The sequence below is a fragment of the Melanerpes formicivorus genome, unplaced genomic scaffold (genome assembly GCF_026170545.1).
Source record: "Melanerpes formicivorus ecotype bairdi unplaced genomic scaffold, bMelFor1.0.p_v2 SCAF_29, whole genome shotgun sequence".
Classification (NCBI taxonomy): domain Eukaryota; kingdom Metazoa; phylum Chordata; class Aves; order Piciformes; family Picidae; genus Melanerpes; species Melanerpes formicivorus.
Genome location: NW_027142381.1, coordinates 8,102,015 through 8,128,013, shown reverse-complemented (window position 1 = coordinate 8,128,013; position 25,999 = coordinate 8,102,015). Strand labels below are relative to the sequence as shown.

General features: G+C 50.1%; 1 protein-coding gene across 4 annotated transcripts; it reads left to right on the top strand.

The window, feature by feature from the left end:
- Positions 1-1,870: 1,870 nt before the first annotated feature.
- On the top strand, positions 1,871-24,152 carry SLC13A5 (solute carrier family 13 member 5). Of its 4 annotated transcripts, none has more exons than XM_068154874.1 (13): positions 1,871-2,025; positions 7,616-7,723; positions 10,666-10,794; positions 11,860-11,996; positions 12,439-12,653; positions 13,318-13,489; positions 14,933-15,055; positions 15,601-15,813; positions 16,552-16,673; positions 16,893-17,011; positions 18,574-18,735; positions 19,882-20,019; positions 20,581-24,152. In XM_068154874.1, exons 2-13 carry the CDS (start codon positions 7,619-7,621, stop codon positions 20,707-20,709), a joined length of 1,764 nt encoding a protein of 587 aa, XP_068010975.1. In that variant the 5' UTR covers positions 1,871-2,025; positions 7,616-7,618; the 3' UTR covers positions 20,710-24,152. The 4 variants fall into 4 exon arrangements, with proteins under 4 accessions (XP_068010975.1, XP_068010976.1, XP_068010979.1 ...); XM_068154875.1 differs by lacking the exon at positions 1,871-2,025 and adding an exon at positions 2,913-2,973; XM_068154877.1 differs by lacking the exon at positions 1,871-2,025 and having other exon boundaries at positions 7,581-7,723; positions 16,893-17,002.
- The last annotated feature ends 1,847 nt before the right edge of the window (positions 24,153-25,999 follow it).

Genomic DNA, 25,999 nt, shown 5'->3' with positions numbered 1-25,999 from the left:
CCAGGCAACCAGCACCAGAACAAGAGGACACAGTCTCAAGCTGCGCCAGGGGAGGTTTAGACTCGAGGTGAGGAGGAAGTTCTTCACCGAGCGAGTCATTCGGCATTGGAATGTGCTGCCCAGGAAGGTGGTTGAGTCACCGTCCCTGGAGGCGTTCAAGGGGAGATTGGACGTGGCACTTGGTGCCATGGTCTAGGCATGGGGTCTGTGTTGATAGGTTGGACTCGATGATCCTCGAGGTCCTTTCCAACCTAAGGGATACTGTGATACTGTGATAACTGACCGCACACAGCAGCATGACCCAGGTGGCTCCTCACTGGTGTTGTAGACCCTGCCTGGTGTGGAACTGACTGGAAAGCAGCCCTGAGGAGAGGGACTTGGGGGTGCTGGGGGAGGAGAAGCTCAACAGGAGCTCTCAGTGTGCACTTGCAGCCCAGAAAGCCAACCAGAGCCTGGGCTGCAGCAGGAGAAGTGTGGCCAGCAGGGCAAGGGAGGTGATTCTCCCCCTCTGCTCAGCTCTGGGGAGACCCCACCTGGAGTCCTGCCTCCAGTTCTGGAGCCCCTATGACAAGAGGGATCTGGAGGTGCTGGAAGGTGTCCAGAGAAGGGTCAGGAGGATAAGCAGAGGGCTGGAGCACCTCTCCTTTGAGGACAGACTGAAGGAGTTGGGGCTGTTCAGTCTGGAGAAGAGAAGGCTCTGAGGTGACCTCATTGTGGCCTTCCAGTATCTGCAGGGGGCTACAAGAAAGCTGGGGAGGGACTGCTCAGGATCTCAGGCAGTGATAGGACTAGGGGGAATGGAATGAAGCTGGAGGTGGGGAGATTCAGGCTGGAGGTGAGGAGGAAGTTCTTCCCCATGAGAGTGGTGAAGCCCTGGAATGGGTTGTCCAGGGAGGTGGTTGAGGCCCCAGCCCTGGGGGTGTTTAAGCCTAGGCTGGCTGAGGCTGTGGCCAGGCTGATCTAGTGTGGGGTGTCCCTGCCCATGGCAGGGGGTTTGGAACTAGCTGATCCTTGTGGTCCCTTCCAACCCTGACTGATGATGCTATGAATGAGATGCTGGAGGTGAGGACAATATGAGCTGACCTTCCTAGTCTGTAAAATAGAGATGACAATATCAGTTCCTCTACATCGCTGAGGTGTTGGGAACAACCATTCAGTAGCATCTGCATGATGCATTGTAGAGCCATGCACAGCAGATGCAGCTCAGAAATTGGTCTGGATCATTTCCCATCCAACCAAGCCTCTTCCATTCCACATTCTTTTTTCTCTGGGAAAAGGAAAAGAAGAAGAAGAAGAAGAAGGAGGGGGTGGGTGGGGGGAAAGGAGGCTAAATAAGCCATTATTTAGACCTGGGAATAATGAGTGGTTATCTGGATTTTGCAACACAAATTATGTAATGAAGCAGAGAAAAGGCTTTTGAACAAATATGTTAATGAGATGGCAGCAATGGGAGAGGTTACAGAGTTGCCAGTTCAGAATAAAACATTTTTAATGTGATTTTTCTTTCTTCTTTTGGTTTTGTTTTGCTGTTTGGGGTTGGTTTTTTTTGTTTCCCCCCTCCCCACTTTCTTTTGTAGTCGTTGGCCTGCACAGCATTTGAATGTGCTTTTAGGGCTTCATGCAAACTGTACAGGAAATAGCAATTCTGGGTCAAGAAAGCCTGCTCCAGCAACACACATTTGCTGAGAAATCCCCTGACTCAAAATTCATAATGAGGGCTTTTATGCAGCAAGTTGTTGGGCACAGGGACTGCACAGAAGGGACTGCACAGAAGGGACTGCAGAGAAAGGACTGCAGAGAAAGGACTGCTCGTTCAGAGCCTCAAAAGCTTTTCTTGGAAAAATATCAGATGCTCCACTGGGAACTCAGTTGAGAGATACTCCTAAAGCAGCACAGGGAGCTGGCAGTGGCTGGAAAGCACTGACTGGGGGGGAAAAAGGATTTCCTTTCCATTTAAATTCTGTGCAAACCCTTCTGTGCAAGAGCTCTTCCAGGCATCTTTTTTAAGTCAAGCATCACGGAGAGGTAAGTCTTGAGCTGGTTGGGTTTAAAATGTGCTTTTCAAAAGCCTAGGTAGAAGACACTTCTTCTCCTGCTAAGCCCTGGAATGTCTCAGAGTTGGTTGCTTTCATTTCTGTTCCTCAGCATCAGGCAGGGTTGATCTTACAGCCCTGGTTTAATGGAATTGTGCTAAGACATTCTGTACCTCTGGGTGTTGCACAGAGCCTGCAAGATGAAAGAGCCTTAAAAAGAATCTGAGGGGAGGTTTTGTCTTGAGAGAATAGTAGTTATCTAGGTCAAATGGGCTGCTCTTAAACAGGCAAACACACTATACTTGTGTGCTTGGGCAGCACTTCAATTAGAGGCAGCAAGTCTGCATATCTGTAATTAAATGGATCAGCTGCTACCTGTGAATCCTCCTTGCCACAGACCATTCCCATCCAGCAACAGCAGAAGTGGGGTGATTGGTTTGGAGTCAGTGAGATCTATCAGAAAAGCTACTTCTTAGAAATGACCTAAACTAAGCTAAAATATTCCCCACCCCCAGTTTTTCCACCTGGACTGGAATTCCTACCTCCCAGGAGGTACCTTGATTGCCAGTCCCTGTCCACTAACCCAAACAATGCAGGTCAGCCTTTGTTCACCGGTCTGCAGCAGCGTCCCACTTTTGAGCAGGGCTCTTTCCAGGGGCTCGCATCACTGCCTCTGGTATCTGAAGTACAAAAGGGCAGGCTGCAGGGCTCTGCCTGTGCTGTGACAGCGCTGTCAAGCTCATCTATGGACCTGCTGCCCTGAAAGGTGTGGCTGCGCCAGGATCCATACGTGGCCCAGCCTCCTGAGCTGGCTCTGGTGCTCCCCAGACATTTCATTCAACTGATTCTGCTCACTGACTCAGCAAACCAAAACAACACTCTGCCTTCTTTATTAGACTCAACTGAGCCCCAGAGCCACCATGCAGGAAAGCCAGGGCAGGTGAGTGGCAGTGCTGTCTACAACTACCTGAAGGGAGGTTGTAGCCAGGTGGGGGTTGGTCTCTTCTCTCAGGCAACCAGCACCAGAGCAGAGAGGACACAGTCTCAAGCTGTGCCAGGGGAGGTTTGGGCTGGATGTTAGGAAGAAGTTCTTCATAGAAAGAGAGATTGGCCATTGGAATGTGCTGCCCAGGGAGGTGGTGGAGTCACCATCTCTGGAGGTGTTTAGGAGGAGCCTGGATGAGGCACTTGGTGCCATGGTTTAGCTGATTAGATGGTGTTGGGTGATAGTTTGGACTCGATGATCTCAAAGGTCTCTTCCAACCTGGTTAATTCTATTCTATCCTAGTGAGCCATGAGGTGGGCTTGGCTCTATTACTGCATCATAGTCTTGGTGCTCCATATGTTTTAAAATGCCTGTGTTCATTAGGATGCTCATTAGGGTGTTCACAGGGTGTCCCAGCAGCAAATGTGAGAGCAGTGGTGTCTAGTAAACCTACAAGGAGATTCAGGTATCAAGAGACCTGATTCAGCTTCTGGATCCACTTCCTGTCACCACCCATGCCCAAGTCCATTTGCAACACAAAGATCTGAGTTCCTTTGTGAGCCAATTTGAAACTTATTACCAAGAAGAACAAGAGCAGCAGACTTTTTTTCAACATCAAGGTATCAAAATGTAGCCCAAAAGGCTGCTCCAGTCTCCCTCTTCTGAACAGTCTCTGCAACCAAAGGCTCCTTTTACCTACTGTCCTTAAAGAAGGTGGTGAAACCACACAGCTTCCATCCATCCCTGTAAATACTGCTGAGGTCTCTGCTACTGACTGGAGGAAAGGATTCTCTTTTTTCCTCTTTCTTTCGTGAAGACCTGCAGTTAGTGCTCAATTAGCCTGAGCTAAATTTCAGGCTGTGGGAGGTTTTTGAATGCTCTCTTTGAACCGTCTAAAACTCCTCCTGCTGGAGGTTTTGCAAGCACCGCGGGCTCTCTGCAGCTTCCTTTTGCCGGGCTGTCGGACTACTTCTGTAGAGCAAGCAGCCAAAGCTTTGTCTGCCTTCTTGGCACAGCGAAGAGGAAGTTCCAGGGCAAGTGGTGTGAAAGAGCTGCCATTCCTGCAGCACCCTCACATCCAGCTAGTGCCAAATGTATCTGAGGCGTAAGCACAGGCTGAGGGAACAGCTGGAAGGCTTGCCAGATCCAGCATGCTCCTCTGTGCCTCTTGGTTCCTGCCTGCTGATCCCGTGTAGAGCAGTGCCCAGTCCTGGCAACCTGCAACCTGCTCTCTTCCCTCATTTCACCCAGTCATGCTCTTCCCTTCCTGCACCTTGACAAGGCATTGCACAGCTTTTCCACCTCCTTATCTGAGTGTAGGTGAATCTGAATCTCTCTTGTCCTCAGTCTCTTTCCTCCTGCCCACGCTGTGGCTGTTTGCACTGATGTGTGGTGCTAACATCTGGATTCAGTCAGCTTCTTGGCCTCCCAGTTCTTAGAGTGGAGCATGAACTGACACATGTGAACCTCCAGTGGTTTCTAAAATAATAGTGATGGAGGCATCTTAAACATGAAGTGTGCAGTGGTAGGATGGCTTCAGTACCAAGGTCAAAATTGACCTTTTCAGCTTACTGGTTCAGTTCAGTGCAGCTCTTTGCTCTTGCTGCTCAGCAGTTGCCTGGCTTTAGCCGAATTCCTAGCAGGCTTCCACAAGAACTGTAGCTGCCACTGGTTTGAGTGCTCCTCAGCAGAGCCAGCAGAGACATTTTTCATTCACAGATATTTCACATGCACCCCAATAAACAAATCTGCTCTCTTTCTGAAGCACACCTCCAGAAAAGGAACCTACTTCTGCTAAAACAAGAGCAAAAGGTGAAGAAATAGAAGTTGCTCATTTCCGTGGTCCTGCTGAAGATTTTGCTCAGGTTTTGCTTCAGTCAAAGTTTCAAATGCAGTTTGTCAGTGCTGGCCTTCATTCATTAAAAGATTACAGTTGCTTAGTTTGGGACCTGGGTCTCAGATGAAGATTTACACAGAATTTCTTTCTTTCAAATCTGGACTCAGTGTGGTTCCTAGGTCTCTCCCTCTCTCCTGTAAGGTGTTGCCACCTCCCTGTTTTCCTCCTTCACTCCTTCCTTTCTGTAAGGTATTGGCACCTCCCTGTTTTCCTCCTTCACTCCTTCCTTTCTGTAAGGTATTGGCACCTCCCTGTTTTCCTCCCTCACTCCTTCCTTTCTGTAAGGTATTGGCACCTCCCTGTTTTCCTCCTTCACTCCTTCCTTTCTGTAAGGTATTGGCACCTCCCTGTTTTCCTCCTTCACTCCTTCCTTTCTGTAAGGTATTGGCACCTCCCTGTTTTCCTCCTTCACTCCTCCCTTTCTGTAAGGTATTGCCACCTCCCTATTTTCCTCCTTCACTCCTTCCTTTCTGTAAGGTATTGCCACCTCCCTGTTTTCCTCCTTCACTCCTTCCTTTCTGTAAGTTATTGCCACTTCCCTGTTTTCCTCCTTCACTCCTTCCTTTCTGCTCTGTAATCTTCAGGGAAGCCTGCACCATCTTCTCATCCCTGACCCAGTCAGCTGTTCCTAGAAAGCCTAGAGAACATTGTTTCTCACATCCCTCTCCTTCCCTGCCCAAAGGTACACCCTTCTGCCTGGCAGTTGCTATATAAACACCAGAGGAGGGTACTCCACTATCCTTCAGCCTGGTTTTCTATTCTCCAGGTGCTTGTTCTTGTCTTTGAATCCCTTTTCTTTTGTTCTGTGTTACACAAGGCACTCTGCATGACACACTGAAGGTGAGTTTGCAATCATTCTGCACAATAAGGAAATATTGACTCCTTCCTTTGTGTCTGCCAAAGGAGGACACTGAGGCGTGGGCTGGCTAATTAAATTACCCACAAGAGTGACTGATCTCATTCCCAGGTACAGCAAGCAAGTCTCTTTTCAGAGGATTAGTCCATCTGAAGCTATCCACACACGTTCAAGCCGTGTGTTGTCTCCTTTCTACACTGCATCTCATTTAAACAAGGGAGCCAGCAAATCATCTTTGCACTGGGCTATCAAAGTGAACCTCAGCACAACTCCTTTAGAGTCAACTCTTTGCATTCTCTTGTGGTCCCTTTCCTTTGTTGACCATTTTTTTTTCTTCATTGGAGGCTGGCCACAGGAATGCAAGTTTTGGCCAGCTCCCCTCTTTCTGCCAGGCTCTGCTCTGGGGTGAAGCTTCCTCTGTGTTGGTTAAGTTACCCAGAGGGACTGCTGCGAAAGGTTTGGAGATTTGGAGTCTGCCCAGATCCGGTTGGCTTCTATGTTCCTCAGTGGACATTCACTGCTTTTACAAATAGAGCAGTAACATTGGTGTCTTGTTTTGAACTTCTGTCACTCAAGTTCCCCTGGTCAGCAGAGGACGAACAGTGCAAGCTGTAGTCACAGCTCCCTTGTTACTCGCTGTGGAATCTGAAATTCTCTATTTCAGTGAGAAACTGCTTGGTAAAGACTGTGCTGACAGCATGCAGGCTCAAACTGTCGAGATATGATCTGTGCTGCCTTTCAGGTGGTTGCTGACACCTCAGAAGCAGAGCATAAAACAACCACAAACCAGTTGTCTTCAGTCTAGTTTCCAGTCCCACCAGTTGCTCCTTTCTGCCACCTTGGTAGTGCTTTCCACCTGCTCAGCAGTACCATCGCTTCTGGTCCTGTGGCTCCAGTGTAGACCAGATCATTGCAAGGGACATTAACAGAACCACTTTCAAGCAGACCAGATCACTGCAAAGGACACTAACAAAACCACTTTCAAGTTAACCTTTCTGGGTTATTTTTAACCCAGCTCACAGAGACACGATCCCTGACAGATGGGCAGTGGAAGACAGCCATGCATGCCTGCACAGACCTCTGCTTTGCAGCGTCCCCCGCTGTGGTTTTAACTCTCCGTTCCCCTAAAGCAGCTCAGTCCTCCCCCATCACTGCGTAAAGGAGTGAGAGGTGACCCCCCGCCGGCATCATCAGCACCGCCTGGAAGTCCAGCACCTGGGAGAAGCACTTCGGCTCCTGCATGCAGTCTGTGTTATGAGAATTTGTGCTGACCGGCAGCTTCTGTGGCCGTTATGAGCAGGGAGATCTTTCTTAACACCTCCTCGCAGCTGGTGTGGTACCCCCAGACATGGCCCTCACGCAGCTCTCCTCTCCCATGGAGAGTCTGCAGGAGCGCACGAGTGGATGTGCCTGTGCCAAGCTATGGCCCGGCGCCCGTCCGACGGAGCGGGCGGGCGGATTCTGTTTGGCCTGGATCAGGCTGAGGGCATCTCCCAGGTGTTGGGCAGGGACTGGGGCACCGCGTCCCGCAGGGCTGCTGCCGGCCGCGGGCAGGGAGGGAGGGTCCGGCAGGGCCGGGCGCGGGGCTGGCACCAGCCCCGCGGTTCCCTCGCCGCTGCTCCGCGCTGGCACCGCTACCCGGCGGGACGGAGCCCGCTGCCCCAGGAGGGCGCGGGCGGGCCCGGTGTCCCGGCGGGGCGGGAGCGGCCGGCCCCCGGCAGGGCGGGCGGGTGGGTCGTGTCGCCCCCCGCCGCGTCCCTCCCGCCGCTGCCCCGCCGCCCGCTACTTAAGGCGGCAGCGGCGGGCGCTGCTCCTGCTGGCGCCCTGACCCTGTGTCCCCGCAGAAGATGGCCCCGACGTGCCTGCGGCCCCTGCTGAGATACCGCTCCTTCGCCATCCTCTTCCTCACGCCGCTGCTGCTGCTGCCGCTGCCGGTCGCGGTAGGGACGCGGGTAAGTGCCTGCGGGACCCCCGCGGGAAAGAGCCCCCCAGCCCTGCTGCCCCTCAGCAGTCCACCCCTCTGCCCTCCAGCTCCTGTCCTGCCAGCCGCACAGGGCACTGCCCAGGATTTCGGGGCACCTCAGGCAAGTCTACGCCGCAGACACCCAGTGCGACACTGGCCACCAGGTCTGCCCTCGTCACTGCATCTCCTTTGCCACCTGAGTAGGCAGTGCCCGACCCCTGCCAAGGCAGTTCTGCTGCTCCACAGCGGACTGCAGCAGATCCTTCCTGCCCTCTGGTCCCTGAAACTTTCCTGGGCAGCTCAGTTAGCTCCTCAGCCCCACATCTCAGGAGCCTGTGTTGCAGGTTTCACTCCCAGATGCTCTTCAGACTCTGGTGCTAGGCAGCTGAACTTGCAGAGACTTCTGTGCCAGTCTCTGTTCATCCTGAGGCTTGTGCCACTGCCAGGACCCAGGACTCCCGTGGACCCAACCCGTCTTGCAAATTAGCTGCGATTCTTTTGTGGCCAAAGACAAACATCTGCATAACTGACCTCGCTCAGGATCGTGCCTTGCATTGTCTAATAGTGATGGCAGTGTACAGGACTTGTGAGTTCTCCAGGTGACTGCTGCTGGGGCTCAGAGGTACTTGAAAGGAGCGTTGCTGAGTGGTGCTCTCCGCTCAGAAGCCCTGTGTTGTGTGTTATGCAGTGACCATAACAAGGCTTCAAAGGCAGCATCCTCCAATTCACACCCATCTTACCCCAGTGATGGGGATGGCACAACCCCTTTGCTTTCAGTGGAGTTACAACAGCCTAAGATTGGAATAACTCAGTGAGGAACTCAATCTTTAGTGTCCTGTAGCCTTCATGGCAAAATGTGAAAGCTCAGTTAGCCTGCTGGAGGTTTAGAGCTGTTGGAAGGCTGCACTCAGCCCTTCTCAGAGACCTGCGTTGCTCAGTGTGTTTAGAAGTGCAGAAGCAGCACGCTTAGAAAGAGAATTGCCAACCCTTCTGGCCTGGCTAAGGAATAACCAGCCCTGCCTTGGTGTTCCTGGCTGTTTGGCAATCATTTGATCAATACTAGGAAAGCCAATTTCCTTACCAGGGAATAAGCATGTCTTTACTTTTCCAGTATCTGTATGGATATTGTGTCACCAGTCCCAGCTGGGAGATTACAGGATTTCACAACAGGAGAGCAGCATTTGCATCAGCTCTCATTTGCCTGTTTGTTGTCTCCTGTGCAGGGAGACACTAAAGAAACATTCTGTGACTGTTCCTACTGGGCCACAGATAGCTCCAGGGGTACAGAACCAGATGTACACTCGATTCTGGATTGTTTGAATTGGCTGTGCTTGGTGGAGTTAATTGATAAGCATGGTTGTATTTTTGAACCTCACATAAATTATTTACCCTCCACTCCACACAAACCAGGGGGCCTTCTGTGCTGGGAGTTTTACCCACTTAAGGTCATCTCTCCCTTTTTAATCTGGCAGCAGCTTAGCCACAGTGGGGTTTGCACTCAGTTATTGTGGTACAGCGCAGATTGTGCCTCCTGTTTGTTAAGGGGAAGAGGCTGAAAACAGGATCCAATGCCTTCTGGTTTCAGAAGAAACACTTGTCTTTAGGACTTGTGCTGTAGTTAAGCTGCAGGAAACCTGAAAGGGGGGGGGGGGGGGAAGAAATGAATTAAAATTACATTTCAAAAAGCTGTTTTCTGGTTCTTAAGCTTCTCCACAAAATGGAAGGAAAACACCTCCCCTCCCCACCCCCCCCACCCCCCCTTTATAAATGTCACCTCATGGCAATTTTTAAAGGTCACTCTAACACCATTTATTTTTGCAATAGAGTCCCATTTGTTGTGTTAGAATAAAGTCCTATAAACACAGGCTCTAAATAGGAGCAAGCTCTGGAGGACAGAACTCTGGCCTCAGCTTTAAAACCCTGTTTACTGCTGGCTAATGAATGCTTGCTTCTCCTAACCCTTTTGAAAGCACCAAGCGAGGAAGGTGAGGTTGCTGAGGTGCCTGGTCAACAGCCTCGAAAGCCCTGTGGCCACAGCTCTGAGGTAGGGAGTCCCCTCAGTGGGTAACCACAGGAGGATTTGGGGAATTAAGTCTCTCTAAGCTATTTAGTCACCAGGGGGAGAAAAGAAAAGGTAAAAAGTTGTACTTTGTTACTTTAAAAAGTTAAGAAGCTTTCAATTACTCAGTGGTATGGGCTCAAATGTGCTGTTGGACACACTTCAAAGACTTGAGGACTTCAGGCAAGTTAATCATCCACAGTGGGAAATTTTGGCCATCCTTGAGAAAATCATGAAGTTGAAATGGAAAGACCAAAACCTACAAACCTTGTTAAAAATCCTTGCCTCCGTTCCTGGCGCTGCTAAAAGTCCCTGCTCACCTCAGCTGCCAAGGGGGAGATCCACGCTGGGTCCTCAGCTAGTTGTGGAGGGTTTGTTTTTCTCACACCCTGCATTCTGGGGGTGTGTGTGCAGCAGAACAAACACTGTGGTTAAGAAGAGCTTTTCATCCAAGTGCCTTCAGAAGAAGGTTTAAAAGAACCAAGTTCAAACCCTCGTGCCTCTGCTGCCTATTTCAGCACAACTTGTTAAGTTACAGATCACAGAATCAGAGTTGTCAGGGTTCAAAGGGATCTCAAGGATTATCTTAGGTTCATGGGCAGGGACTCCTCACACTAGATCAGGTTGCTCACAGCCACATCCAGCCTGGCCTTAAAATCCTCCAGGGATGAGGCTTCCACCACCTCCCTGGGCAGCCTGTGCCATTCTCTCACCACCCTCATGGGGAAGAGCTCCTTCCTAACATCCAATCTGAATCTGCCCATTTCTATAACAATAATGGAGTGCCTTGGCCCGTTGTAAGAGCTGCCAATGTGTAGATTGTCTTTAAAATCAGTTCTCTGTGCCTACATGTGTCTCCCCCTCTGCTGCAGGAGGCTAAATGTGCATACGTCATCATCATCATGGCTGTGTTCTGGTGCACTGAAGTCATCCCGCTGGCCGTCACCTCCCTCATGCCTGTGGTGTTTTTCCCTCTGCTTGGAGTCCAGAGCTCTAAATCAGTAAGGAACTTGCTCAGTCTGATACAGGGATGTCGATTCCTCTGCTTCCCCATCAGTGTTTGGCCAACCAGGGAAGTGCTCTGGTTCTGTGGGGCTGGTTTGGAACATGTTGAGCAATGTTCAGGGCTCCTGTGTGGGTGGATAAGATAGGATAGGATAGGATAGGATAGGATAGGATAGGATAGGATAGGATAGGATAGGATAGGATAGGATAGGATAGGATAGGATGGAATGGAATGGAATGGAATGGAATGGAATGGAATGGAATGGAATGGAATGGAATGGGAAGAATAGAATAGAATAGAATAGAATAGAATAGAATAGAATAGAATAGAATAGAATAGAATAGAATAGAATAGAATAGAATAGAATAGAATAGAATAGAATAGAATAGAATAGAATAGAATAGAATAGAATAGAATTAACCAGGTTGGAAATGACCTTTAAGATCATCGAGTCCAACCTATCATCCTTTTGCCCAGAATGAAAGGGTGTAGGGTTTGAGGTGGTAAAGGGGAAGAGCTCTTTCTAGGGGTGGATCCTGGTGGATAGCATCCCTCCAGTGCCTTCCCATGAGACAGCAGTACTGATGTGTCCTGTGGAAGATGCACAAGGCATAATTCTGACGGGGTAGGGAGCATGATGCCAGCAAGTGCCCCCTCCAAAGCTCATTCTGGCTGCTGTGTGGTCCAAAGGCTGTATTCAGGTTCTGTAGCTCAGCTTCACTGCTGGTCAAGAAGCTGGTAAGAGCAGGTGTGCTTGCTAAAGGTGCTCAGATGTCTGGTCTGGAGCTCAGCATTTCTAGCATCTGCAAAGTACTTTGAGCCCTTAACGGTGCTTTAGCAAACTGCTGTCACTCCCGAGGGTGCAAAAGAAAGGTTCATGATGCACAGAGGGCCCTTGCTCTAGATAGCTCAGCACTGGAACAGGAGATAAAGGGTTTGGGAGGGTGCAGGTAGCTCTGAGGCTGCAGCTGCAGCTCTGCGAGGATGGAAGGCAAAATGTAATAGTGAATGGAGGAGAGGCAGCAGTGGGGGGCCCTGACCTACCTTCTCTACCTTCCAGGTGTGCCTGCAGTACCTGAATGACACAAACATGCTCTTCTTGGGAGGGCTGATCGTTGCAATTTCTGTGGAGCACTGGAATCTTCACAAAAGGATTGCACTGAGGGTCCTGCTGATCCTTGGGGTGAAACCTGCACTGTAAGAGCTTTACCTTTCTTCTTCCTTGCCTCTGACAGTTTAGCAGAGGCCTAGGGACAGTGTTTAACTGTCAGCAGGGAAGGGAACCTTCAGAAACCTCTTCAGCTGCAGTTGCACAGTTTCCAGAAGTAAAGTCTGGCAGCAGAAAGAGTTTATTTGTCCTTCAGCCAAAACCAGCATGTGGCTGAATTCTAGACACTTGCCACTGGGGACAAAATGATGACAGATTTCATCATGCACAGGCTAAAGAGCTAAAGGGCTTTCTGGGACTCCCCCAGTGAAGGTGGCAGAGCTGTCCTGGAAGGGAACCCGGCCCTGCTTTGTGTTTCTGGGTGCCATACACGTCCCTGCCTGGGCTCTGCTCTCTGGGTTGCAGTGACCACAAAGCCTAGCAGCATCCGCTTGCTTTCCTCCTTTCTCCTCTGCCTGTCTCTCTTTTCAGCCTCATGCTGGGGTTTATGATAGTCACTGCCTTCCTGTCCATGTGGATAAGTAACACAGCCACCACTGCTATGATGGTTCCCATTGTCCAGGCTGTCCTGGATCAAATGGACAACACAGAGTATGATGTGACCATGATGGAACAAGGAGCTGGGCAGACAAACACGGTGATTGAGCTGGAGGAAAAGAATGCAGCAGATCCCACCTCAGTGCATGGTAAGGGACCCAGTCAGCAGTGAGCTGATCCTGCTGAACTTGTTACACACTGAACTCCCTGACCTAGGAGTTCTCTGTGCCTTTTCCAAGGAACAAGGATTTCTTTTACCCCCCAGTGCAAGTTGTACATGCACACAACAACGCACCCTTTGGTGTTGCTGAGCTGGTTTGCAGTTGCCATAAATGCATTGTCCTGCTCCGTTAGTCCAGCCAGACTTCAAGCTTAGGTTGTTAAGCAGCAGACACAGCAGCAAAATGACATGGTTAATGTAAACTGACATCATGTATTGATCTGAACAGTTATGCAAGACAAGAATTTGGGGTTTGGGTGGGGGTTTTTTACTGCCCATAGTCACAGCTGTTAAAGCTGGTTGGGTTCTTGTTGTGGTATTGGAATGGTTCCAGTGACTACAATATCTGGCTGGTGGTAAGCCTCTCTGTGAAACAGCAAATTACTGCTCAGAAACTGTGGCACTGGTATGGACAATGGATGGTGCAGATCCTCTCTCTTCAGTTCCTCGTGAGCAGGAGTCCAGAGTGTTTAGGGACACCTCTGAGAAAGAAATGGCCATGCACAAACTGGAAGCACTGAGCCTGCAGACCCTGCCCTGAGCTCTTTGCCTCCCTAACCTGACCCCAGCCAAGTCATGCTCTTTGTGTCCAGCTGTAAGCAATGGACAGGTCCCTGATGACCCCAGATCTTCTGAGGAGAAGAGAATGAGGAAGCGCATCTGTAAGGGGATGACTCTCTGTGTCTGCTACGCTGCCAGCATCGGGGGCACCGCGACGCTCACCGGCACAGGACCCAACATGGTGCTGAAAGGGCAGATGAACCAGTGAGTCATTGCTGCTGCTGCAGCTGCCTGTGCACACTCACAGCATCCTGGAATGGCTTAGGTTGGGAGGGACCTCGGAGATCATCTGCTCCAGCCTCCCCACCATGGGCAGGGACACCTCTCAACTAGACTCAGCTGCTCAAGGTCACATCCAGCCTGGCCTTGAACACCCCCAGGGAGGAGGCAGCCACAGCCTCTCTGGGCAGCCTGTGCCAGAGTCTCACCACCCTCACATGGAAGAACTTCTTCCTCAGCTCCAGTATAACCCTGCTCTGCCTCAGCTTCAAACCATTCCCCCTTGTCCTATCTCTAGACACCCTCAGGGAAAGTCTCTCTGCAGCCTTCCTGTAGGATCCCTTCAGCTATTGGAAGGCAGCTCTGAGGTCCCTCCCAGAGCCTTCTCTTTTCTCTTCTGCAGGCTGAACACCCCCAGCTCCCTCAGCCTATCCTCATGGCAGAGATTACTGTTTAACCGTTTCTGTGACCAAGTGTCCAGTCTTAAATGAAGGTTTCAGTTGCAAGCTCTAAGCAGTGACTCACCAGCCCATGAACTGAGAGTGAGGAATGTCTGGGAAGTAACTGGCCTCATTTTTTGCTGCAGCCTTATTTAGGCAGCTATGTGCTGGTGTTATAGTTCTCCTGAGAAACTTGGAAGTACTTGCTGCTAATCAGCCAACAGCTGGTTGATCATGAGGTACTGATCTTTCTGCTTCCCCTTCTCATCAGAGAATGATGAACTCCTCCTACACACAGCAGAGAGAGCTGAAATAGCCTCTCCTGCAATATTAATCCTCCATGCTGTGGCTGTGGAAACTACAGATGCTGTTGGGAAGGAAAGGAAAGGAAATGAGTTATCCACAACATGCCCTTGGCTAAGCTGAGTTTAGGAATTGGTTTAAGTGGAAATTTTGCAGACTCCACAACAGTCCTCAACATTGCTTCCTTCTGGTGGGAGTACCTCAGCCTGTTGGGTTTAACAGCCAGCTGGAAATCTGCTGTTGATGTTTTTCCCTCCAGCCACAATTGATGGACACAGGGAAGAACAAAAATTGCTGCTCTTAAAACACTGAGCTCATTCTTTTAAGCCAGCAGCTTGGACTTCAGGAGAGGCAATTCTTGCTCTCTTACTGCAAAGAGGGAGGAGGAAAAAGTGAGTGTCCTGTCCTGGGATAAATGAGCAGGCATATTGGAAGTGAAAGGCACCTAGAATGTGTGGGATATTTTTCAGCAGTGCTTGCCTTACAGAACCCTAAAATACCACCATGAGCTCCTCTATGCACTGGAGTTAAATCAGTTAAGTTCTGCCCTGAAATCCAAGCTGCCTTCCTAGAGGGTTAGGCTGTGGGTGCTGCCTGTGAGTGCTTGCAGGGGTTGTCCCAGTTTTGTGTCACATCTTAGAGGGAGGTGTTTGGGCATTCACACAGGAAGCCTTTCTCTTTGCAGGTTGTACCCCAACAACAATGATGTTGTGAACTTTGCTTCCTGGTTTGGCTTTGCATTCCCTAACATGGTTCTGATGTTGGTGCTGGCTTGGCTTTGGTTACAGTGCTCCTTCATGGGACTCAAGTGAGTGGTTCAAGTACATGACACTGTGTAAAGCCCTCAGCTGCTGCAGAGCAGCCTGCTGGGAAACCTAGACAAATGCACTGGCAAGTTCCTGCTTTTGCAGCAGGGAGCAGCTCCGTTTCACAACAACTTTTGAGGTCTGGAAACTTTCTGCTTTCGTGGGGCTTGCACCAAGGCAAAAGCTTTTTACATTCTTCAGGCTCAGACAGAATTGCTTGTTTAATTTATTTGTCAATCTCACATCTGTGGATTTCAGCCCCAGGAGAGCTGGCAAGAGCTGGTTTGCTCCCCTTCAATCAGAACTGGAGGTTTTTTCATCCCAGGTTGTTCCAAATTCGACAGGCTCCATTCACAGACTCCATTCCTCTGTGAGAACTGGCATCTTCCCCATGAAATATTTTGACACTGTTGTCACTTCTTTGTTCCTGACCTCTGCTGGAGTCTGTGTCTGCCCCAGGAGTGACAGCTTCAGAGTATCAAGCATGTCTCTCAAGCCCTCTGGTATGTTAATTCTCACAGTGTTTTCCTCTCCCTTTTTCTCAAAGCTTTAAAAAGAGCTGGGGCTGTGGGACAGAGAGAACTGCCAAAGAAAAAGCTGCATACAATGTGCTGAAGGCAGAAATGAAGAAATTAGGTCCCATCACTTATGCTGAATTCAATGTCCTCCTGATGTTTGTCCTGCTGGTCCTCTTGTGGTTTTCCAGGCACCCAGGCTTTGTCAAAGGCTGGGCTAGCAGCCTCTTCCCAGAAGGAGAAAAGTAAGTTTGTATATGGATCTTTTCTTTTCATCCTGTGCCTTCTTGACTGTGAATCAGATTCCCATTTTGAGTGTGGGGTCCCCCACCCCAGTCTGGCCTCAATTCAGGTGTTTGCTGGGCTCTGTCCTGTCTCTTGTGCCTGAGATCACCACCTGAGCTGTTGTTTGACAGCTTGTGCTGCAGTGGAGGCTGGGGACTGGGACATGGAGCAAGCTGAACCTCCTAAAGGAGGAGGAAATTCATTAATGCTGGTCTCAGTCACACTGAAGTACCTGTTAGTGGTTTGTCTGCATGAGCTCCATGCTTGTGGTGTCACTGGAATGTTGGCAGTATCACCTCAATGCAATGGCTTAGCACTCACTGGGGAATTGATTGGGCACTCTGAGTGGCTTAGAACACCAGATGCAGGATGGGGCTATCAAGCCAGCTCTTTACACATCCTTCTTTAAGGTACAACTGGTTTGAGTTTTGCCTTTGCCACAGAGAGGCAGCCCTGCTGCCTGGAGCTGCTGTCATCTGTGGCTGGTTGTGGATGCCTAACTGCAGCCAGTCTCTTGTGCTCCTGGCGTTTGTGCTGTGGCAGGGCTGAGAGACCTCGGTCATGAACTAATGACCCATCTTGCTAATGAACAGACCCCAGAGAGGATGCCAGAGAGCAGTGACTGCAGTGCTGGAAGGCAGCCATCTTCCAGGAGAGAGATGCCTCTTTTCTAAGCTACATTCTTTCTTCTTCTTTAGGTATATCACTGATTCTGCTCCTGCTGTGTTTATTGCCCTGCTGCTGTTTATCCTTCCTGCTGACAAACCCAAATTCATGGGCTGGAATCCAAGCATATCTGACCCTGAACAGACAGAAGAAGGTATTTGAGAGAGGAATTGTAACCTTGCGAAACAGCCAGCTCCAGCTAACACGGCAGGAACAGCTAACAGTCCCTGCTCCTGTTTGTCACCCTCAGCCCATGCAGGTTTCTCAGTAGCATGCATCTGCCTGTTGGGTCTTTCCCTGCTAGCTTGTAGAGCAGGAGACAGGATGTCTTCTCTCACCTAAAACATGTTCTGCTTTTCATTTCTCACTTCAGATCTAAAAAAGCCATTTTTATCAGCCCCGCTGCTAGACTGGAATGTGGTTCAGAGGAAGATGCCCTGGAGCATTGTGCTGCTGCTGGGAGGAGGTTTTGCTTTGGCTGATGCAAGTGCAGTATGTCCTGACATCTGTTTTTCCCTGACTCAAAGGCGAACTTCCCTGGTTTGTTATCTAGTCCTGTGTTGCTTACTGGGCATGCACCCAAAGCCAAACCCAGTAGGGATGTCCAGGTCTGGAGGCAGATCCAAACTAGCAAGAACTGGGAGGGCAGGTAAATGTTTGTGCCTCTCTTTTTGCAGGAGTTTGTGTGCTCTGGCTGAATTCCTTCAGTTTGCCTTACCTGCTGAGTAGTTTGGGACCTTCACTGGCTGGGCAGGCCAGAAAAGCAGCCTGGTGGTTGGTTTTTTTTCTGCTATCACAATCCCAGCCCTGGCTAGAAAAAAACAGAAATATAGATAAGACTTGGAAGATTTTCAGTACCACCTGGGGTTTGTTTAAAGGATTTAAACCAAACTGCTACTGAAGTGGTCAGGAAGAATATCACTGGGGGTAGCCACCTTCCAAATCGGTGTGCAGTGAGGTTTCTTGACCCTCATGTCAGTGGCTTTTGACAGGCAAGATGATGCATTCCACAAGTCCATGGTTGGAGCCTGTGCTCAGGAATTCACAGCAAGGCAGCTGAACCCCCAAAAGAGGAAAGAAACTTGAGGTAGACCATACTGTTTGCTTCATAACTGCTAAGATGCATCTAAATCAGAGCAAGACTTAGAATCACAGAATTGTCAGGGTTGGAAGGGACCTCAAGGCTCAGCCAGTTCCAACCCCCTGCCATGGGCAGGGACACCTCACACCACAGCAGGTTGCTCACAGCCACCTCCAGCCTGGCTGCAATCACCTCCAGGGATGAGGCTTCCACCACCTCCCTGGGCAACCTGTGCCAGGCTCTCACCACCCTCATGGGGAACAACTTCTTCCTGACATCCAATCTGAATCTCCCCACTTCTAGCTCTGCTCCATCCCTCCCCAGTCCTATCCCTCCCTGACACCCTCAAAAGTCCCTCCCCAGCTTTCTTGTAGCCCCTTAAGTAAATTAGTTATCAACATTGCTGTGCTCTGAGAGAATTTGTGCTCACATTTAAGTTTGGTGGCTAGATGGTTTTAAACCATGGGGCAAATGAAAACTCTAGGGCCTTCCATTCATCTGCATTCATCAGGGATACATTATTGAGGCTCCAGAGCATCAGAAGCCATTGCATCAAAAGGTTTGTGAGCAGATTGAGCCAACTGCTGCCTGTCTTCCTAGAACAGAGTACTGATACAGCAGAAACATCACAAATGGATGGCAGAGGGCTCCTGAGGGACATGCTAGGGATTTGCAGTCACCTCACCACAGCAGCGACTGCTTCTGTTCAGCCCAATCCCATCATTGTGGGAGCAGTGTGAGCAGGTGTCTGGCTTCCAGCACAATCAGTGCAGTGGGACTCAGACCAATGGCTGGCTGGCAAGGAATCTCTTCTGGTGCTCATGACAGGTGATTGCATTTCCTGGACGGTGTTGGTATAATTCAGGAGCCACCCAGCCTCACTTGCTAGGAATGTTACAGGTAACAGGAGTGCCCTGCTCGTGAGCTCGGGGTCCTGAGCCTCCCTGAAAAACAGTTGTTGTTTTCTTGTCAGAACTCTGGGCTCTCAGCTTGGCTGGGTCATCAGATGACTCCCCTAGGGTCCATCCCACCGTGGGCCATTGCAACAGTGCTCTCCCTGATCATAGCTGTCTTCACCGAGTGCACCAGCAACGTCGCCACAGCCACCCTCTTCCTCCCTGTCTTTTCCTCCATGGTAAGGCTGCCTCCACCCCCTTCCCCTCTCAGCTGTGGGGTCAGAGTTAGCCTGGCAGTCTCCAGTGGCAAAGCAATGTCTTGATGTTATTGTCTCGATTGCTGCTCCGATGTTAATCTGAAAGCCAGCTCTGAAACAGTCCATCTGGCAGTGCCATAATGGGTCCTGGGCTTAGCTGCTGTCCCCTGACACCTGCTTAGCATCCCATGTAAACAGAGAGTGGGAATGCAGCCTTCCCCACCCTGCCCTGCCCATATGTCTGAAGCCTGAGCACCAGCTTTCCAGGAGAAGAAGCTGGTCCAGGTTGCCTCTCCACAGGGACCCTCTCTGAGCACAGACCTTCTGTGAGGTGTCCCTCAGCCCTGGAGAAAGTGAAGGCAGAGCCTCTTTTCTTCATACAGATCAACAAACATCAGCTACTTCTGGGTCATTTTATACTGAAGCCATCCCCTCAGGGCTGGAAAAACACACACAACCCCCACCAAAGCAACCCAAAGTCCAGCACCTGCCATCGATGCCTTTGAATGGTTTCTTGGATCCTCATGGATTTATGCTTGGAGCAGGGAGAGTGGCAAGCTTCATGGTTAGGAATCTGTCATTTTTCCCCAGGAGGCCAGAACAACTTTAAAGCCTAGGAAAGAAAACCTGGCAAGTCCTGCTGGTGGTTCTGAGCAGAGTGGAAATTGTAGCATGATGGGGGGAGGCAAACATAAGTTATTTTTGTTATTAACATGGAAACTGCTTGATTCTAGGCTGTTTTCATCCAATTATCCCAATCAAGGTGCTGAGCTATTAGTGGCTTCAATTGGCACTTCAGTTCTGAGTCCCACAGAGCTTGTGTGAGGCCCTGGTAATTGTGATGCTGTCCTTATGTTACCCTGGGGGAAAAAAAATGTGGTCCCAAGGTCAAGGAATAAATTTGACCAGAACTCTAAATTATACCATAGAGCAAAACACAGAGTGAGAGGGAATCCAACAGCATCTTAAAGTGTGGTGGGACAGGAAAGGAGGGCAAAGCTATCTTGAAGCACGTGTGGCTGCTTGTGAAGGACCAGGAGGGGAAGAGAGCCAGTGCCTGAGTGCCCTGGGGAAAAGTTCTTGGTGCTTTGCCTGTGCAACACCTCCAGAGTGATACTGTGATTGCAGGCTGCCTCTGTCAAGATCCATCCTTTGTATGTGATGCTGCCTGGGACTCTCAGTGCCTCCTTTGCCTTCATGCTGCCTGTTGCCACACCACCAAACGCCATCGTGTTCTCCTACGGCCACATTCGTGTCCTGGATATGGTAAGAGGATGATTGCCTGGAGCTCTCCATGGCCTTCATGAAGCTGAAGTTACAAACTGACAAGTCTTTCAAAGTCTTTTAAGACAGCTCAGGAGTCTGTTAAACACTGAAGGGTTAAAATGCAGTCAGTGCTTTGCAGTCTTCTGGGGCTTTGGCAAGTGCAGCTGAAGCCTTGTTTCCACTGGAGCTGAAGGCAGAAGGCAGCAATCAGTTGCCCTAGGCTCTGGTCCTCTGTTTGCCTGCCAGACCACACAGTGCCCAGCACCCAGACATTATTGGCTTCCTAACTAGAGGCTTGAAGGGGCAGAAGCTGTGCTTTAACTAATAAGAGCTACTTGTACATGGCTTAAAGCTCCTGGGCTGGTTAAATAGCAGTGTCCAGCGCACAGCAGGGCCCTGCTGTGTGCTGCCTGAGTGAGAGCACAGGGCAGGGGCCACAGTGGCTCTTCCTGGCAGCTATTTGGCCATGGCCCTCTCTTGTGTATGCACAAATAGGCCTTGCTGCAATTGGCTGTGCTGCTCTTTGGTTATTGTTGTTGGTTTGGACTTTCGTCCTCACAGGTTAGATCTGGAATAGTGATGAACATCATTGGAGTCTTCTGTGTCACACTGGCCATCAACACATGGGGAAGACCTATGTTTGAGCTGGACACGTTCCCAGCCTGGGCAAACAGCACAACTAACCAGTGAGCAGTGAAGATTGCACGTGTGAAAGAAGGAAAGGACCCTTACTACTACTCCTTATTGCCCAAAGCTCTATCTAAAGTCTCACCACCGCTTCAGATCTGGTGTCAGGTGGTTGCTACCTTCTGGGAGCCACACCTCAGGTCAGGCAAGAACCAGCTCCAGTTCATCCCAGCAGTGCTGGAGCCAGAAGTGCTGTTTAATTACACAACCCTAAGGATCATGTGTCTGGATCATGAGTGTGACCAAGTGATCTGCTGTACCTGCCGTCGAGGTGGAGGTTGAGAGCTTACCAAACATTCAATAAAGAGAGGGCAGGCTGCTCTGTGGAATGGTTGCAACTGCCCTGTCACTGGGGTCTGCTGGGAGCCAGCACCACTGGACACTGCCCTCCAGCAGGGGCTGAAAGTCATTAAGTGCTACTTCTGCCCTCTGGTCAGGGGAATCCCTGTTGCCACTTGTCTAGTGAAAGAAGGGGCAGGCTGTGCTGTGTTGTGTTTTGTTGTGCTGTGTTGTGTCTTGGGCTTTGTTGTGTTTTGTTCTGCTGTGTTCCTTGTTGTGCTCTGCTGTGTTTTATTGTGCTCTGTTGTGTTTTGTTGTGCTCTGCTGTGTTCCTTGTTGTGCTCTGCTGTGTTTTGTTGTGTTCTGCTGTGTTCTTTGTTGTCACAGTATAACTTAGGTTGGAAAGGACCTCGAGGATCATCAAGTCCAACCTTTCAACACAGACCCCATGACTAGACCATGGCACCAAGTGCCACGTCCAATCTCCTCTTGAACGCCTCCAGGGATGGTGACTCCACCACCTCCCTGGGCAGCACATTCCAATGACGAATGACTCACTCGGTGAAGAACTTCCTCCTCACCTCGAATCTAAACCTCCCCTGGCGCAGCTTGAGACTGTGTCCCCTTGTTCTGGTGCTGGTTGCCTGGGAGAAGAGACCAACTGTGCTCTGCTGTGTTCCTTGTTGTGTTCTGCTGTGTTCCTTGTTGTGCTCTGCTGTTCCTTGTTGTGCTCTGCTGTTTTGTTGTGTTCTGCTGTGTTCCTTGTTGTGCCCTGCTGTGTTTTGTTGTGCTCTGCTGTGTTCCTTGTTGTGTTCTGCTGTTCCTTGTTGTGTTCTGCTGTTCCTTGTTGTGCTCTGCTGTTTTGTTGTGCTCTGCTGTGTTCCTTGTTGTGTTCTGCTGTTCCTTGTTGTGCTCTGCTGTTCCTTGTTGTGCTCCTTGTTGTGCTCTGCTGTGTTTTGTTGTGTTCTGCTGTTCCTTGTTGTGCTCTGCTGTTCCTTGTTGTGCTCCTTGTTGTGCTCTGCTGTGTTTTGTTGTGCTCTGCTGTTTTGTTGTGCTCTGATGTGTTCCTTGTTGTGTTTTGTTGTGCTGTGCTGTGCTTTGTTCTGCTGTGTTGTTCTTTGTTGTGTTCTGTTGTGTTATTCTTTGTTGTGCTGTTGTGCTGTGTTGTGCTGTGCTGTGCTTTGCTGTGTTGTGCTGTGCTGTGCTTTGCTGTGTTGTGCTGTGCTGTGTCCCATTGTTGTGTCACGTTATGTTTTAGTCAGGCCTCACCCATGTGGTGTAATCCTTCTAAGTCAACATCCAACGCATTTCCCATTGCTTTGTTTTCACTCCCCAGTCTCACTGCATCCAGACACCCTTACTGAGGGCTGAGGTAGCATAGTTTCATGGCTCCTGATGTCTCAGGCAGTGTTGAGTAAAGGCTGGCTTTGTCTTTCTTGCACTGTGGCACTGGCAGGGCCAGAAGGCTTTCCCTCTCTCAGCCACTGGATGTGGCCTCACGTGCCAACCAGTGTTTTGTTAGTGCCAGCCTGGAAGTGGCTGCTGACCTGTAGGACTTCACACCCGTTGTGAAATTTCCTGGCTTAGCCCCAGATGTGCCTCTTTAAACAGCTCTGAGATTCTGGAGTGGAGACAAAGCATGAGAAAGGCTCTAACTGAAGGGCTTCTAAAACTTTGGGGGCCCAGATATTGGGGCTTGTGCTGGCTGACAGCAGTGGGAGCTGTCTGGTGCTCTTTGGAATGCTTGCACTTTGGGATGTTTGTGTCATTTCCAAAGCAGAAGCAGCCTGCAGAAGGACTGGGGCTGGACTAGGTGTGTTGGTCAGTGGTGTGTGGATGCTTTTCCTTCAGCCTTGGAGATGAAGGTGGGTGGGAGGTGGAGAGACCTGCAGCCACAAGCCAAGTCCTGCTCCCAGCCCTGCTGTGGAGCCTGACACAAGGCAGGTCACCTCTTTATGCCTCAGTCTCCCCTGAGGACGATGCCATGATGCCTGTCTACCTCACAAGGGTGTCATGAGGATGTAAGGCTCAAATTCTGCACCCAGGGTGATTCCCCACCTCATGGTAAGGGTGCAAGGTAGCAGCAGGTGTAGAATCAGAGAATTCTGGGCAGAAGATGTGGCCTCTGGCCCAGCAGTGTGTGTAGGATGTTGAGCAGTCCTGTTCTGAACGGGAATGTTCTTGACAGAACTGGAGCAATACTCCATTTTTTGTCTTTAGGAGTGAGGAAAGTTCTTTATCCACCAGGTGCTTTTCTGAGCAGGAAACTACATCAAGGTTTATTTGATTTTCATGCCTTTATCTTCTGTGCTCTTTCAAGGTGCTGGGCACCATATGAAGCCTCCACTGATTGTTCTTCCAGGGTGCCACCACTGGCACTTTGTCTACCCAGCTGGCTGCGTTGTGGTGCAGCCTCAGACCTCTTCCAGGGGGTGGTGGAGCATGTGGATAAACGCTGTCCCACTTGCAGAGTCTATCTACAGCAAAGGGCAGTTCTGGTGCCAAGAAGTGGCTTAGGCCACAGACATTTTCTCACCACCTGAAGCTTATCACAGTCTTTGTTTGAAGAAACAGACACCAGGAACAGTTCAGCACCTTCTGTGCTTTGGCAGTCACCACTTCATGTTGATTTGCATCTGTAGGGGTCTAAATGCACTTGGGAAAGGGACTCTTCCTGCCTTCTGGTGGACCTCACAGTGTGAGGACACTTCACCACCGCCAGGTACTTCGCGGTGCTTGCTCTTCACTGCTGCAGCACACGGCGGAGCTCGCACGGGTGGGCAGCACTCAGCTTGCCTCGGTCCGTGCAGATCAAAACTCCTCTCAAACCTGTTTCACCTCAGAGCTGAGCAGACACTTCCTGTCCCATCTGCAGGAAGGAATGTTCTGAAACGTTCTCAAAGGGGAGGAAGTGCCCTCATCTCCACTAGGGAAGAGCTTCCCTCCGTTGCTGTACAGAACAAAAGTGGTTTTCCTCAGTGGTCACAGCCTGATGGTTGACAGGGGGAACCCACAGGTGGGCTGAAGGGTTTGTTTGATGTGCCCCCTCTCTCCTGTTAAGAGCAAATGTTTCTTTCTGAGGCACTTTTATGACTGATTTGTATGTAATTTAAGTGGGTGAGTTGCAGAATTAGAGCCTGGCAAATAAAGAATTGACTAGACCTGTCTCCTCTCTTGTGGATTGTTTCCTGTGCAACACACTGGATCGTTTGTGCCACATTACCTTCCACTCTAGCTTGGTATTGCTCCAGGAGGGTACCACAGAGAGCTTGGATACTGCTTTAAGTACCTCCAGACCTAAATATATCAACAGTTCCTCCCTTTTCCTAACTCAGGTTTCCACCTTTGGAAATGCTTAGGTGGGACCAAATCACTGCACACACCTCAAGCTGCCCTGCTCCTTTCAGGGTAAAAGATGAGGAGAATCTAAGAAGCACAACTGGCTTTTAAGAGCTAATCTTGTACAAACTCTCCAGTGTAACAATCCCCACCAGGCTTTTCTTCAGCACCAAGCATGCATGTCGTCCTGTTCCAGTGCCCTGGGTGATTTACCATGGGCAGTGCCAGGACTGGAGCTTGCTTCTAGCCCCTCCCAGCCCTGCAGGGCAAGTGTGGCAGACACTGGTCTTGCATGGCATTTATTTTCCTTCTTCTCAAGGGGCTTTTGGGTTAGGTGCAAAAGCTGTGATGGTCCCAAGGTAGTGGCATAGAGGAATCCCTCAACCCCCCACCTGAAAAGATGCCCCACCAGAGCCAGCAGAGGATCTTCAGCTTAGTCAGGGCAGGTTGCTCAGGCACATGGAGCACAGCTCCTGCTCTGTGCTGTGCAGGCAGCCAGCCCAGCACTGAATGGGCAGGTCGGCTTCCAGCTGGCAGAGCACAGGCAGCCCTGCCCGTGAGGAGCTAAATTAATGCTTCCCTGCTTCCTGTTCACTGTAGAATGTCCTTGGCTTCTCCTTCCTTCTCTCAGAATACCAAGCTGCTGTTACTGTTTCTGCAAGTGCTGAACGTCTCCAAAGTGCAGGATGCTGGGCTGCTGTTCCACGGAGTTTGCTCTGCCAGTTCCTGGAGCTGCGTGCAGGCAGCCCTGCAGAGTGCTGGCTGCTTGGCAACGGTCACCTGTGTGTGAATGAGTCCATGAAGCACCCAGCGACAGGAAAACATACAAAGGGAGCACAAAGGTAGTTGTTGCCTGTGTGCTGGACATCCAGATCTGTGCAACAGAGAAGAAAAAGCTTTCAGCAGCCTCTGTGTGACCCAGAAGTACCTAAACTGAAAAAATCCAAGCCCAAACACCCAGGCAGAAATAGATTTAAGCTTACTGTGGATGCAGAACTCATCTCCTTTTCTCTTAAGTTTGAAAATGTTCTCCTTTGGCCTACTGCAAGGCTCTGTCTAAGCCCTCAGTCTGAAGCAGGTCCACATTGTGCAGGTCACCTCTTTGTTGGTGTCATCCACTGAGCTCTGAGCAGCAGGTGGTTCATAGCAGCTGAGTTCTGATCTCACTTGAACTCAGCCCTTGGTTCAGTTCGACTTTGCTTCTCAGCTCAGATGTGTTGCCAGTGGAAAGCACAACAACCTGGCCAAAAAAACCTCAAAGCATTTGCTGACAATGTGTTGCAATTGGACAGGTGGTGAAAATCAGCCCAGAAAACAAAATGGATCTCTGCATCAGTCCTGCCCAAAATCCTGCAGTGAACCCTTGACACAGAAGCCCCTCTTGCCTTGCAGTAATGTCAGGCCATAGGCATTTCAATAACCATGGCAGGAAAAGGGGAGAAAATGATCAACAATTGGTACTGCAGAGGAGGGTGGAGGGAACTTTGCTGCTTTATTCATTACCAAGATTCATTCTGGGCTCAGAGTTTGAATCTAACATTTCCTATGTAACTCTGTTGCTGTCCAGTTGGAGTTACTGGGGGTAGATGCTGTACCTCCTCTCTTAAAGACAGGCAGTGTGAGCTTAAAGCAAGAAGCCAGAAGCTGCTTTCTTAAGGCTTTTTTTTGGCCCTCC